The 13,499-nt window shown below is 41.9% G+C and overlaps 1 protein-coding gene across 31 annotated transcripts in view; it reads left to right on the top strand.

The window, feature by feature from the left end:
- Window positions 1-13,499, top strand: part of MAPK8IP3 (mitogen-activated protein kinase 8 interacting protein 3) — a 63,059-nt gene that overhangs the window by 7,213 nt on the left and 42,347 nt on the right. For 16 of the 31 annotated variants that reach the window (XM_087912386.1, XM_087912377.1, XM_087912399.1 and 13 more), the window contains exons 2-6: window positions 698-818; window positions 2,018-2,088; window positions 2,959-3,050; window positions 6,892-6,915; window positions 10,499-10,640. In XM_087912386.1, the coding sequence (XP_087768512.1) occupies window positions 698-818; window positions 2,018-2,088; window positions 2,959-3,050; window positions 6,892-6,915; window positions 10,499-10,640 (450 nt within the window). The remainder of the gene's footprint in view (window positions 1-697; window positions 819-2,017; window positions 2,089-2,958; window positions 3,051-6,891; window positions 6,916-10,498; window positions 10,641-13,499) is intronic. The other 15 variants (XM_087912391.1, XM_087912398.1, XM_087912389.1 and 12 more) reach the window with 3 other exon arrangements.

Here is a 13,499-nt window from a genome sequence, read left to right as displayed (position 1 = left end):
TTTGTCAGAGAGCCTGGGGACCATGAATGGAGATGGAGCCAATCGAGCGGCTGATTTGATTGTGTTGTTGCTTTCACGGAAACTGGGCTGGTGTTTTTTTTAAATGGGTTTTGATTATTTGATGGATGTTTAAAAAAACAAATTGTAAATTTTGTTGGGCTGCTATGTAAATTTGTTTAATAATTAAAGGGTAAATTTTAGAGCCAGAGAGGAACTGGCCAATGACATTAGCATGGTTCAGCAACGGGAGTCCAACAGATGAAACCAAGGTGGATTGGGAATTGGTGAAGCAGAGAGCCGGTTTTATATTGGAGACTTTTGTACCAACACAAGGAGTGGTGGATAGTGCTTCAGACTGATAATGATGAATTGGCCGAAGTTATGCATAGTATAAAGATTGTAGATGTCTGTCCCAATATTTGTGTTTGGCTTCAGGTCTGAATCCAGCACTGTAGACAAAGGAAGAAATATTACAGTGCAGACAAAAAATATTTTTGTGCAAAGCCAAAATATTTTTTTTTTTATAAAGAACAGCACCTCAAAATACTAATGAGTCCAGGTGACAGTTGCTATATGCTTAAAATATGCATTTTCATAGGAAAATTGCACTATTTGTAAGAAGGGACAATTTTCGATTGATTGCAGATTGTAGTAAAAGCCACAGTTTTTCTGCTCACATTATTTGTGTCTTCAATAGAAATTTATTGAATTTGAAGATGCACTGGAACAGGAAAAGAAAGAGCTGCAGGTTCAGGTCGAGCACCTGGAATTTCAAACACGGCAGCTGGAGCTGAAGGCCAAGAACTATGCCGACCAGAGTGAGTATAGCCATTGACAAAATTTGGTCATGTTTTACTGCATGCCGTACACAGATTTTGTTGAATTTGGTTGGATTCCCCTCAATGCATCATGAACTGCCAAATACACAAAGCACTAACTGGTTTCAGAGGAAAAATATTTACTGTGTGTTGACCCGGGCCGTGGCGCAAAGGCAACACAGTCACATAAGTAAGAAGAGTCCCTTTAATGCCTCCAAATTTGCCCCCAATGTCCTGGTTACCTTCTGGCTGGAGAAAAAATTATCCCAAGAACAGTCTTTAAGTGGAGGAAATTCAGTCCGAAAATGAAGTACGTACAAATTGTAACTAAAAATCCACACAAACCACGCTGCAGCAATTAACTTGACAGGGCAGGATAAAGAATTGCAGACTTGATAGCACAGCAAAACAAACACAGTTGGGAAGACGCCAGAAACCCAGATAAGCCTCGACAATACCAGATAATTCATGATTTGCTCCCAACAGTTTGCTGTGCACAACTTCGCTTTTTAAACACTGTGTTCCCAGCCGCAGCTAATGAAGGGAATCAGGGCCCTTTCCTCCCCGTTAAGCCACGCAACTCACATTGCTCCCTTCTCTGTTCCTCCCTGCATGCCCTAGGATGAAGAGGGGGTGGGCCTGGGTTTTCCTCCAAATTTCCTCTGCCTTGCCCTACTTCTCCCTTGCTCTGCCCAGCCGGACTTTCCCCTTCCCCAGTTTCTTCCACAGCCAATGGAGCCACACTCCCACACCCCGTCAGCTGCTCGGCCTCCCCCTCCGAATCAGATTCCGACAGGGGCATGACATACTGAATGTAAAAGGTTTCTGCTTCAATTCCTAAGTTTGCATAGGGAACCAAATCCAAATATTTATAAAGACGACACTTCATTAGATAGACCTTTGGTCTGACTAGGCTCAAGGTGTGGCTATTTGTAGCTTGGTTTAAAAGTTCAGAGACTGAATCTAAGATCTCTACCTGAAAAGTACATGCTGTATCAATTAAGCCACCAGGAAATTGAGGCACAACCTACTCTTTTGTTGATTTGTAATGTTACAACAAAGCAGTGGGAGTAAACTAGAGCAAGCTTGAAGAAGTATCCTCATTCCATTTACCACTTGTTAGTATCGTCTTTCTCAGAGATCTGTTTCTCCTCAACCCGCTTTCTTTTCTTTTTCTTTCTTTTTAAAATAATGAACAGTTTCCCGGTTGGAGGAGCGTGAATCTGAAATGAAGAAAGAATACAATGCTCTACACCAGCGGCACACAGAGGTATCTCCTTTACCAGGAGTGGATGAGAGCCGATTATTATTAGTTGGAATGTACAGGTCTAAAAGTAAACGTCAGCACTAACCCTAACTCCTTTCAGATGTATGGGACTGGATTCCCATCTCCTCTGATCTTCTGTTCTAGTGCGGTGGGTATTGGAGTACAGTAGCACTTAGCAATAGCACTTATATACCGCTTCACAGATCTTTCCAGCCCTCTCTAAGTGGTTTACAGAGTCGGCATATTGTCCCCCAACAATCTGGGTCCTCATTTTACCCACCTTGGAAGGATGAAAGGCTGAGTCAATCTTGAGCCAGGATTGAGCTCCGGACTGTGGGCAGAGTCAGCCTGCAATACCACATTCTAACCCCTGCACCACCAGGGCTCCTAATGCAACATCCAATCAACTATAGCAATAGCACTCAAACTTATATACCGCTTCATAGTGCTTTTACAGCCCTCTCTAAGTGGTTTACAGAGTCAGCATATTAGCCCCAACAATCTGGCTTCTCATTTTGCTGACCTTGGAAAGCTGAGTCAACCTTCAGCCGCCAAACTGCAAGCAGCTGGCAGGCTGCAGAAGTAGCCTGCAGTACCGCATTCTAACCACTGCGCCACCACAACTCAATCATAGCTGGAAGTTTGTAAGTTTTGTCTCTGCTGTACAGAAAAGCCAGAATGCTACTGCTGCTGCTGCTGCTATTATTATTATTATTATTATTATTATTATTATTATTATTATTATTATTATTATTATTTAAAAGAGAAGCCATTTTTCAGATCACAAAATGTTGGACTCAGGTACCACTCTAAATTGGAGAGAGAATCCACATTAAGTACCCTCTTTCTTTTTTTCTTCCCCTTCTTTGGCAGATGATCCAAACCTATGTGGAGCACATTGAGAGATCCAAGATGCAGCAGGTCGCTGGAAATAGCCAAAACGAGAGCGGTCTGTCTGGGAGAAGGTAAGGTGTGCCCCCGGGTTCTGCCCCCTAAGGAAGTGAGAGTTTCAAGGCGAAAAGGGCTGTTCTGATCTGGCCTAGATGCTTTTTTCCACGTGACCGAAATGAGCATCTTGGGACGATACATGAGCCAGGCTGCTTCTTTGAGCCTTTGGAAACAGGGTGAATTACGATGGTGGGATCTGCATGGGGAGAGGGAAGGAAAAATGCTTGAAATGCCTCTAGTTGTGTTACACAGCTTGTTCCCCTGTCGGCATGTTCCTTTGAAAAGTTGCTTTGGGTCTTCGTCTCCAGGAGGTTCAGTACTTTGTCCTGATGTTGTGAAGCATGATTTCAAACCAAAGGGTAGCAAATGTGAATGCATTTTGTACCACAGCAGAGTTTTTTTTTAAAATGATTTTAAAAGTTTGAATGTAAATTCCTTTAAGATATTCCCCGCAGCCCCTATTTTTTCCCCAATTTACTATTTCCTTCTTAAGAAGTCTGGCTTCTTTGAGATTAGAAACGAACACTTTAAAGTAGAGTCCAAAGGCCAAAATGTTGGAAATTATATTTGTGTCTTCCTGTTCTAGCTTAAGAGCTATAAACAGAGGCTATGCAAGCTTTGAAAATAATTTTGGAAGGAGCCCTTGGTGAGCATGAGATTAAATAAATCCCCTTGAAGTTAACGCTGCAACTCTTAAAGCAGCTGTACCATTTTTTAAAGCTTGCAAGAATTTTTTTTAAAGACAGGGCTCCTTCGCTGAAAAGCTATACTTGTACAGGTAGTCCTTGACAGCTGAGCCCAAAATTCCTGTTGCTAAGTGAATTTTGCCCCATTTGATGGCCTTCCTTGCCACAGATGCTGAGTGAATCACTCACTGCAGGTGTTAAGTTAGTAACACGGTCATTAAGTGAATCTGGCTTTCCCGTTGACTTTGCGTATCAGAAGACCAAAGAAGGGGACCGCATGAAATTAGGACACTGCAACTTCGTAAATATGAGCCAGTTGCCAAGCATCTGAATTTCACCCATGGACATAAGTGGGGGGAAATGGTCATAAGTCACTTTTTTTCAGTGCCATTGTAACTTCGAATAATCACTAAATGAATTGTTGCAAGTCGAGGACTACCTGGACAAGGACAAAAGCTTTTCTGATTCAATCTTAGCAGGTTGCAGCTTGTGGTGGGGAATGGAGCCCAATAAGGATTATTATCTGCAGCCTCTTGCTTTCGGGTGCCTTATGCCCTAGGCAGGGACAGGCCCTCCGTGAAATGGGGTTATAAATGACCAAGATGGGGATAGAACAGAGACTGAGATCATGGAGACAGCAGGAGCATTAATTTCTTCTACGTTGGGCATGTTGTCCATCTTTGGAGTGAATAGATGGGCTCGCTTCCGGGGGAGGGGAAAAGAACGTTGTTTAATTAAATCCCTACAGGGTGTGGGGTTTGGTGTCCTGTGTAAATCTTCTGTGACCCACCAACCAATGTCAGGAGTCTTAGTTCCTTCATCCCAGTCAATGCACCTTCTTGTGTATTTGGCTTGTATCTGGCTGGATTTGTATTCCACAGTTCCCCTTGCTTATCTCACCTCTGCATGTGGTTAGCGCTATGATTGTGCTTAGGGTTTTTTCTTTTTCTTTTGAAAAGTGGAGACATCCTGTATCCTTTAGAACAGGAGCGTGTGTATGAGCACAGAGCGTGTTCTGTCATTCCTGGATTTATTGAAGAGAGGCACATTTTTCGGTGTGAGGATGGGAGCACGCCAACGTGCCTTCCTTGTGATTTGCTTCCATTGGAGTTTCTTTCTATGAGTTTGAGAAGCTTGCCTTCTTTTTTTGCAAATCAAAAACAATACAGCAACAACTGATTCGGACAGGCAGGTTTTCTACAGCAGGGGTGTCAAACTCAAGGCCCGGAGGCCAGATCCAGCCTGAGGGGTGCTTAGAGCTGGCCCACGGAGCTGCCCTGAAACAGCGAAGAACTGGCCTGTGGTACCTCTGCCAGTGAAAACAGAATTCCTATGATCCTCCCGAGTTCAGTTTTCTCTGGTAGAGGGTTGCAGGAGGTCATTGCAGCTGAAACGGAGCTTGGGTACCTATTTTCACTAGTAGAGCACTTGGACCATCACATGAGTGACATCGAGCCGGCCACGTCCACTCTAGCCATGCCCATCCTGGCGTCCCGCGGTCAAACAGAGCCCCAGTGCGGCCCTCCATGAAATCGAGTTTGACACTCCTGTTCTATAGGGGGAGCACAAGGGATGATCCCTTAAGACAGTGTTTCCCAATCTTGGGCACTTGAAGATGTTCGGACTTCAACTCCCAGAATTCCCCAGCCAGCTCCCAGAATTCTGGGAAGTCCACACTTCTTCAAGTGGCTGGGGAACCCAACCTTAAGAAAATATTGTTAGAGTGTAATGACATATAAGAACATATAACTTTCTGGTCTGATTATGAAGTTCGAACTCATCCACAGATCTTGTGGATGAGAAGGATTCAACTTTTGAGATTTCAAAAACTCTTTATGTTATTGAGTGTGGGAGAAGTAGGTATAGGATGCATTGAACAGAGACGAAGAGTACTTCAAGCATTTTGCTAGTGGTATGAATGGTCTAGGAGAAACTAACTCCAAGAAGATGGTGATAGTTACTGCTGGGACAAATATGTCTGGAATGCCGATCATTAAAATGTGAAATAGTATGAAGCCAGATTTGAGAGTCATCCACCCCCTCTTTTCTGCTGTTCTTTTAAATCCTGCTATTTTTAAAGTTTTGAGGTTTTCCCTGAAATGTGGTAATTTGTAATCCACCTTGGGAACTCACTGATGGAATGTGTATCCCCCATTCCTAATAAATAGTTTTCAAGTTTTAGATGAAGGCAATCAAAAGCCAACCTATAAATTTACTTGTCACCATAAGAAGGAAATCAACAATTCTTATTAGAACATATAGTATATCTACCCTTGTATTTCCTGGTACAGTTTTAGGAAACATAGAGAAAATTGTCCGTAAGCCAGATGAAATATTACATTGGAAAACCATGATTAGAACTTCAGGAGTAGTTATTTCTACATAAAAGGAACTGATTTATTTTGGGATGTTTAATCCCTTCTTCTCTCTGCTTTCGTGATCTAAGCTCTGTAGGATTAAAAAAAAAGAAAGAAAAAGGAATCGCACAGAGAGAAATACATATTTATATATTCCTGAGATTATGAAAAGAGTTACCCATTAAGGGTTAGGTCCAGTGTGAGTCTTCCATTCAAGTCATCTCCGTCCTTCAATGTAAAATAAGTACATTATGGGAGATCTAGTCATGGGTCTTTCACATGTAACTATTATCTGTGTCAATACTATCAAGTCCACCCCCCACACCAAAAAAAATTCTTATTTGTCCCACCTCTAAGAAGAAGCTAGAGCTGAAAGCTATGATGTGTTCTTTGTTTCTGATCCCTGGCTTGTTTCAAAGAATTCTACTCCAAAACAAGAATTCTAGAAAATCTTGGCTTACTATATTTTGCAAATGTTATACAATTGCCATCTTCTGTCATGAATGCAGAGACCATTGTTCGAATGATAAAACTGTGGAATCGGTGTTGAAACGACTATTTCAAATCATTGCAAAGTGTCTTACGCTGATGTAACCAGACCAGCAGTGTAACTGTACATACAACAGTATCATCCTTGCTTCACAATGTGCTTGTGAGGTTCTGGGCTAGCATGTCAATCTCTGTTCAAATGAGCATGTTGTCTGAGCATGTCAATGCATGCTTGCATGACATTCGCACTCTAATGGTTGTTCTCTTGTCTTGCTTCTTGTGCCATTACCTGTCTTGTATTGGCTGTTCTCTGTTTGTCACTTCAGTCACCACCCATCATGGAGAAAAAGGTAATTTGGTGGACTCTTTCTAAGATGGGGAAGGGGTTGAGTTTTCATCATCATCATCTTCATCATGTTCACCATCGTCATGGAATTTCCGATCACCAGTCATAGTTTGCCATTCTGTACTGCTGCTAATTGGAAGTGGGACAATCTCTTTTCTGAAGACCAGAGAAAAACATTCCTGAGCCATGTTGAGCACAAGTGAATCAGGCCTGGTAGCCACACCTATCATCTCCATACATTGTGTTTAGAGGCCTACCTGCCCCAATGTCTGCTCTGGCACCATGTTTGAAGTAGAAACAACAGGCACCATTTAAAATGGTTCCTATTTAGATTGGCAAGATCTCAAATCTTGCAGTATTGGGTGATCTTATAATAGTTACATTTTTTCTTTTTAGTTTTTCAGCATTATTGCGGTGGGGTGTTGTGGGGAGCGGTTGATGTTTGATGCCCAGAGGCAAAAATTAACCAGGGCTACCATAAAATATAGGGGAAAGGTAATTCAATATTTTTCTAAGAAAGTTCTAAGAGCCCTTCTTAGCCTCCTGCTAGGATAGAAGTCCTTGAGTGGCAAATTTTTGAAAAAGAAAGCAGTTTGAAGATTTTGTTAACCATGCATGAGGTGATTACATTGGTTTCTATTGATCCCCTTAATATGACTTCTTCTCCACAGGGGAATGTAAGGAAGTCTCATTAGCCTTTTCCCTCATTGCTTCCTCCAGAACCTTCGGTTTTACATTTGAAGTTCTGAGTTGCTTCTTAGTTGGATTAAATCCCCGTTTGAAATCCATCAAACAAAGCTGAGTCAAGCAAGGAGAAGTTTGACTCATTTCAACCATCTCCAGTGTTATCTTTGGGATAAGAAAGAGACATGTTTATAAAAAGCTGGTTGAAACTGGAGTTTATTATCATATCCAAATCTCTCTTCCTCAGAAAACTAAAAACATTGGTGAGATAGGGCTGGAAAGGAGCACTTTTGGAGGAAAAAGTCCACACAGAGCTCCTTGGGAGAAACCTCCTCCCAGTTTTTTTTTTTTGGCTTAGCTAGCAGAAGAGACTACACAAACTGATGTTAGCTATTTAGCATTTCACCAAACTTTAGCTGTGTATGAACCACATTCTCATGTTGAATCATAATAGGATTTCGTGGGAAATTCCATGTTATTTGAACACATTAATTGTATTTTGCTAAACTAGGAACTGGAGAATTTATATTTTTGCCTTCTACCTTCAACTTTGAAAATGACAACAACTGGGAGATGAAACACATCCGCACTGGGAAAAACAAGGGAAAAAATGATAGTAACCCAGTCTTGGATAGATTTGTAGTATCTGATTTTCATTCCTATATGTCAGCTTGTCCTAAAATAGTCAAGATGGGTCAAGCTACACATTAAGTGTCTTATAGCATTCCCTTGTTCTTTTGATTGTGTTTTTATCTTATTTCTGTTTCAAAGTGTCTGAGTCATGGCCATGATCTTCTCAGTCCTCTTTTGTTTTCGTAGCAACTCAACTAGCTGAGATAGGATGTTATCTGAGTGACTGAACTCAAGATAATTCCAAGGCTAAGCAAGGCTCTGGACTCTTACTTGATAGCTCCCCAAATTGTTATCCAGTGCTTTTAGCCAATCTGCCACAGCCAATCTGTACCCGAGATTGAACAGTGAAAGAATATAATGTTCTGAGCTTCTTGTCATTATTTAATTAATAAGATTTGGGGCTACTTTTCATAAATTCTTTTGATCTTAAAAGATCTATAATTCAGTGGCAGAGAACATACTTTGTATGTCTAACTCCTTGTATTTCCAAGACAATCCAAAAAAGGGACCTTGTTTAAAATTCTGGCAAAACCCACATGCCATTAGGATCAAGACAAGCAACTTTAGGTTTTGGTTTTTTTTGCAAGAAGCCCATTACTGGCAAGGCCAATCTGTGCCCTTCCACTTTCCTGGTGAAGAGAGAGTGGCGGAGGAAAAAAATGGTTGATGGGGTAAAAGTATTTTCATCTAGTTTTGATGGAATCTAAACCCAACCTCCACCAGTTTTGTTTTCATCTTGTCCATCAGACAGGTTTTAATAGAAGGCAGCCCTCAAAACACCTTGAGGAAGCTAAACATGATTAAACTTAGTTAATACTTTGATGGGAGATAATTCTATTATTATTATAAATTTACTAGAATGTGGTAGAAACCAGAATTACCTGACATCTAACAGCAAATGTAAATGCTTAGCCAAGTGTCACTAATTGTGAAAAGTTAAATGGAAAAATCCAATGGCAAATGACTCGTGTGTTGTCAAAAAAACAAAAACAAATAAACCGTATGGACACATACCTCAGGAGGAATTGCACTCAATTTGGAAACTTGACTTTATTTGATTAAAAAGAAAAAGTAGACCAACTTGCTGTATGTCGTTCAGAGTTGCTTTTGGAGAGATGGGTGGCTATACAAAATTGATTAATAAATAAGCTTGGAATAAGGAATATTCTGAACTTAGTGACCAGGAATGTGTGGATAGGGAAGAACATCGTGAAGTGCGTTGGTTCCCCCAAGCGCCGGTGTTGAAGATTTCAACACCTAGATAATTTCCCCAACTAACTTGGATGGCCTCCTTTAAATGGAAAATGGCTGTCAGGGTGAGACAGTTAAATCGTTTACTTGATGCCTCTAAGGCGGCGTTTCTCAAGCTTGGTATCTGGAAGAGAAGTGGACTTCATTTGACTTTCAGTGCTGAGCTTGAGAGAAACGTATTGTGTGGAAGCGTCGTCAGTATGCCATCTCTTTAGATTCTGTCGTTACGAGTTGGAATAACATGGATGATTCCTCTCAGCCCAGATTCATATAAGAGACAGGTTTATATTCAATGGATCCTAAAGAACACTTGAATTCTAATTCTGGGGTCCTTGATGCTCTCTGAGCATGGTTGTTTTCTTGCAGACATTTCATTACCCAACTAGGTAACATCATCAGCACTAGAAGGGGGTTGGTTTACCACTGATCATGTTCAGAGATGGTATTTCAGCAGGTTCTAACCAGTTCTGAAGAACCAGTAGCGGAAATTTTGAGTAGTTTGGAGAACTGGCAAATCCCGCCTCTAACTGGCCCCACCAACCCCATCTCTTCCCTGCCTCCCAAGTCCCAGCTGATCGGCTGGGTCTTCTTTGGTTGCTCTATACAGGAGAACGGAGCTGGAAAGCAGGTTAGTGGGGTGGGGAGGGAATGGAGATTTTACAGTATCTTTCCCCTGCCACGCCCACAGAACCTATAGTAAACGATGTTGAATCCCACCACTGGTTTCATGTTACCTAATTGGGCAATGAAACATCCGCAAGAAAACAACAACCAGAGAGACCAAGGACCCCGCAGTTCCAGCTGAAGCTACAAATATTCTCTTCTATTGAGCATAGCCTCCTGCTTGAGCCGGGGGTCAGACTAGAAGACCTCCCAGGTCCCTTCCAACTCTGTTATTCCGAATGCTATTTACTATGGCACTTTTTTTTTAAAATGGTTGTTGCTTTTCATGCGTTCAAGCCTGCCATGTTTCACTGACTCTTTCCTCTCTTCTTTTTTCTTGCTCTCTCTCGCTGTAGCATGAAGAGGCGTCCTAATTCACTGAACATCCCCCTCACCGATGATATGGTACGTGGGCAGGTGGGGGCCAAGATTGCCCCCGCAGTGGACCACTGGCACCTGAGTGACCTCAGTCAGCTGCAATCCAACTCCGTCTACAAGGTTTTTTTTACAACTATCATGGAAATGAGAGCTTCCCTGCCTACTTGTCAAATTACGTTTTCCATGGTGGGCGGGGAGAAAGACCCTTTGTGTCTGTAACCCTTTGCAGCCTAAATCCATTTCTCCCCCCGCCCTCCTGGCCTGTTTGCTCGCTTAACTTTTTCTACCTTTCCAGCAACGGGCAACTTATGATCCTTCTACATTTTCCCCCATTCCTCCCTTTTGAGTATCCAGGTTGGGTCCATTGGGAGGCTCAAGTTTAGCCATGCTAGAAGGAGCTTTGCGCTCAGAATATTTTATGACCTGATGCAGCAAATGGTTTCATGTTCGTTTGCTACCCTTCGTATTTTGGAGCATGCGTGGAGGTGAAGCGGGGCTCACGAAGAGCAGAGAAGGAAGATGAGGCCAAAATGGATATTCGTAGAGTTGGAATGCCCCCCCCCCAAAAAAAAATCATCAAATTCAAGCTCTAAGAAACCTGGGGAAGTAGAAATTCTAATGAAAGGAAGGGAACAGACTTTCCCCTGATCAGGACATCTTGATATTTTATCTAGTGTTGAATCGATTTTCCCTTTCTTCTGGTTGCAGTCTGATCATTCCTTTCTGGAACCCGCAACATTTGGGCTTCATCCTCTGTGGGTCATTCTTTCAAGGATGGGACTTTCATAATTTAAACCATCCACATTACTCTTCTTCCTTTTCAATAAGAATGTAGTTTATTAGCCTTGGTCCTGGAAATGACATAGGACAGTATGCTTGTTGTGGCTTGATCTCATTCTGACCAACAGACTGCGGTGAAAACTTAGTTCTCCATCATTTGCTGTCAATCATACCTTTAAGCCAACAGCCAGTCACCACAGTGAGCCCAGAACTCTGAAGAAAATTAATACTTTCTGGATAGGAAGCACCCTATTGCTAAGTTAAATGATCTTCTCGTGTTTAATCACACATGGATTGTTTTGAATCTCACCAGCGTACGGTGTTGGTGACTTCAAAAACAAGGCCTGCCTTCCTGAAGATGTAAACGGCTGCAAAGGGTTAAGCAGTCATCTTTTCATAGTCTTCATTGTCATTGATATGAATGTGACCTTTAAAAATTAGCAATAAATTCATTTAGCTCAAGCTATTTTGCTTCCATTAGACATCTACCTCAATCCAGGTGTTGCTGCTGCTTGAAACAACACTAAATGGGAAGAGCTTGAACTTGAGGGTGGGAAGACTCCATTTGGCTGTCTTCTTTCATCCAAAATTTTATACCGGCCATGAAGAAAGAGATTCAGTCTTTTTCCATTGTCCGATTGGAAGAAAGGTAGTAGGTGGTACCTGCATTTGTGTGCATTCAGCAGGGAAAGGACCAGCTTAGCCATGAACTTCCTGCTCCAGAAAGTCTTTATCAACTGTCAAATCCTGCCTAGATTGGCCCACAAGTTTTGCAAAGGCGACATCCATTCTCTGGACTCCTTGGGATGGCTGCACAATTCATGGGGTGCTGTTGGTGTAGCATGTATGAAATTGAGTTCATTCGACTAAATACAATGTCCCAGGATAATGCTACAAGATCCAGTCTGGGTTGGTCACTAGGACCAAAGGTTTCATCTTCCAAAATTTTGGATTGGAGTCATCATCAGGGCACTTCTCTCTCTCTCCAGAATATGTGCACTGGGCTGTCCTACCCGTTGTATTTATGTGGTTCCTGATTAGGTGTGTGGCTTTTAATTATTAGGGTGTTGACTCTAGTTGACTCTAGTTGGTCCTTTTATATAATGTATACAAGCCTGGAAGGCAACCTCTGGTGTCTGAAGATGTCCCTTACTGATCTTTTTAAGAGAACCTTTCCTTATTTTCAAGGGGAGTTTAGTTTCTATAATAGTCAGTTGAATCTATTGTCCCCATATACGATGGTCTTGCTTTAGGTTCCACCTAAACACATTGGGTTCATTTGATTTTCCCTGCTAGGTGGTTTCAATAAGAATCAGATGAAAAGGTACATTGACAATTTAAATAAAGGAAAAATAGAAAGCTGATTAATAACTAATTTTAACAGTTGCAGTGGCCTGAGAACACACGGTAGTGGATCAGCTCCTAACCAGTGGCACTGCTCTCCCCATAGCAATTAATTACACACCCCTCAGGTTGGAAGTGATGATGGACAACTTGGACCTGTAAGGTCTAAAGCCTGTTGTAAGACTGCTTGAAGCCAGTGGTGGAGACTCCATTGTCTTGGTGATATTGTTGGACTCAAAATTCATATCTGTCTCAGCTGCTCGAGTTCTTGACTGCTATTACGCTGTGTAGTTGAAAGATAAGCAACCGGTTGCCTCCCTAAAAGTTATGAATTTTTGATTTAATGGCAAGGGTTAGTGGGAATAGTTCAGAATAAATAGAGCACAGTGCTTTGCTTATCTCCAGTTTAATATATTGGAGGTCTTTTGCCCATTGACTAAAAGGAGGCAGTAAATAATTATGCACCCTATCGTGCACAGGATACAATTGGGATTTTATAGTCTTACTTTAAGTCTCAGAAGAAATTGTAAGGAGTTGCAGCCACTTCTGGGTACTGCATGCAGTTACTGATTAATTTTGGAAGCCCATTGCAAGTGAATTGAGATCTAGCAGCCTGCTGGGCATAAGGGAAGTTGCAGGAAAAATAAAGTTTTGGCCACTTGCTCTGCTGGCTTTGGCAATGCCAACCTTCAGGCCCCGAGGGATTCATTGCAAGACTTTGCAGTCCTGACAGCAGAGATATTCCTCATCCATGAAACTTTGTGACACGCCGTTGTTCATTTCGTGGTTTCCGTTACTGCTGCTTGGCGTCTTAATGCTTCAAAGGTAGCAATAGGACCAGCGATAAAAAAAAAA

Source organism: Pseudonaja textilis, chromosome 14, assembly GCF_049901715.1.
Source record: "Pseudonaja textilis isolate UNSWEBS1 chromosome 14, rPseTex1.2, whole genome shotgun sequence".
Classification (NCBI taxonomy): domain Eukaryota; kingdom Metazoa; phylum Chordata; class Lepidosauria; order Squamata; family Elapidae; genus Pseudonaja; species Pseudonaja textilis.
The sequence above is the reverse complement of the archived record's forward strand: the minus strand, read 5'-3'. Positions and strand labels throughout refer to the sequence as shown.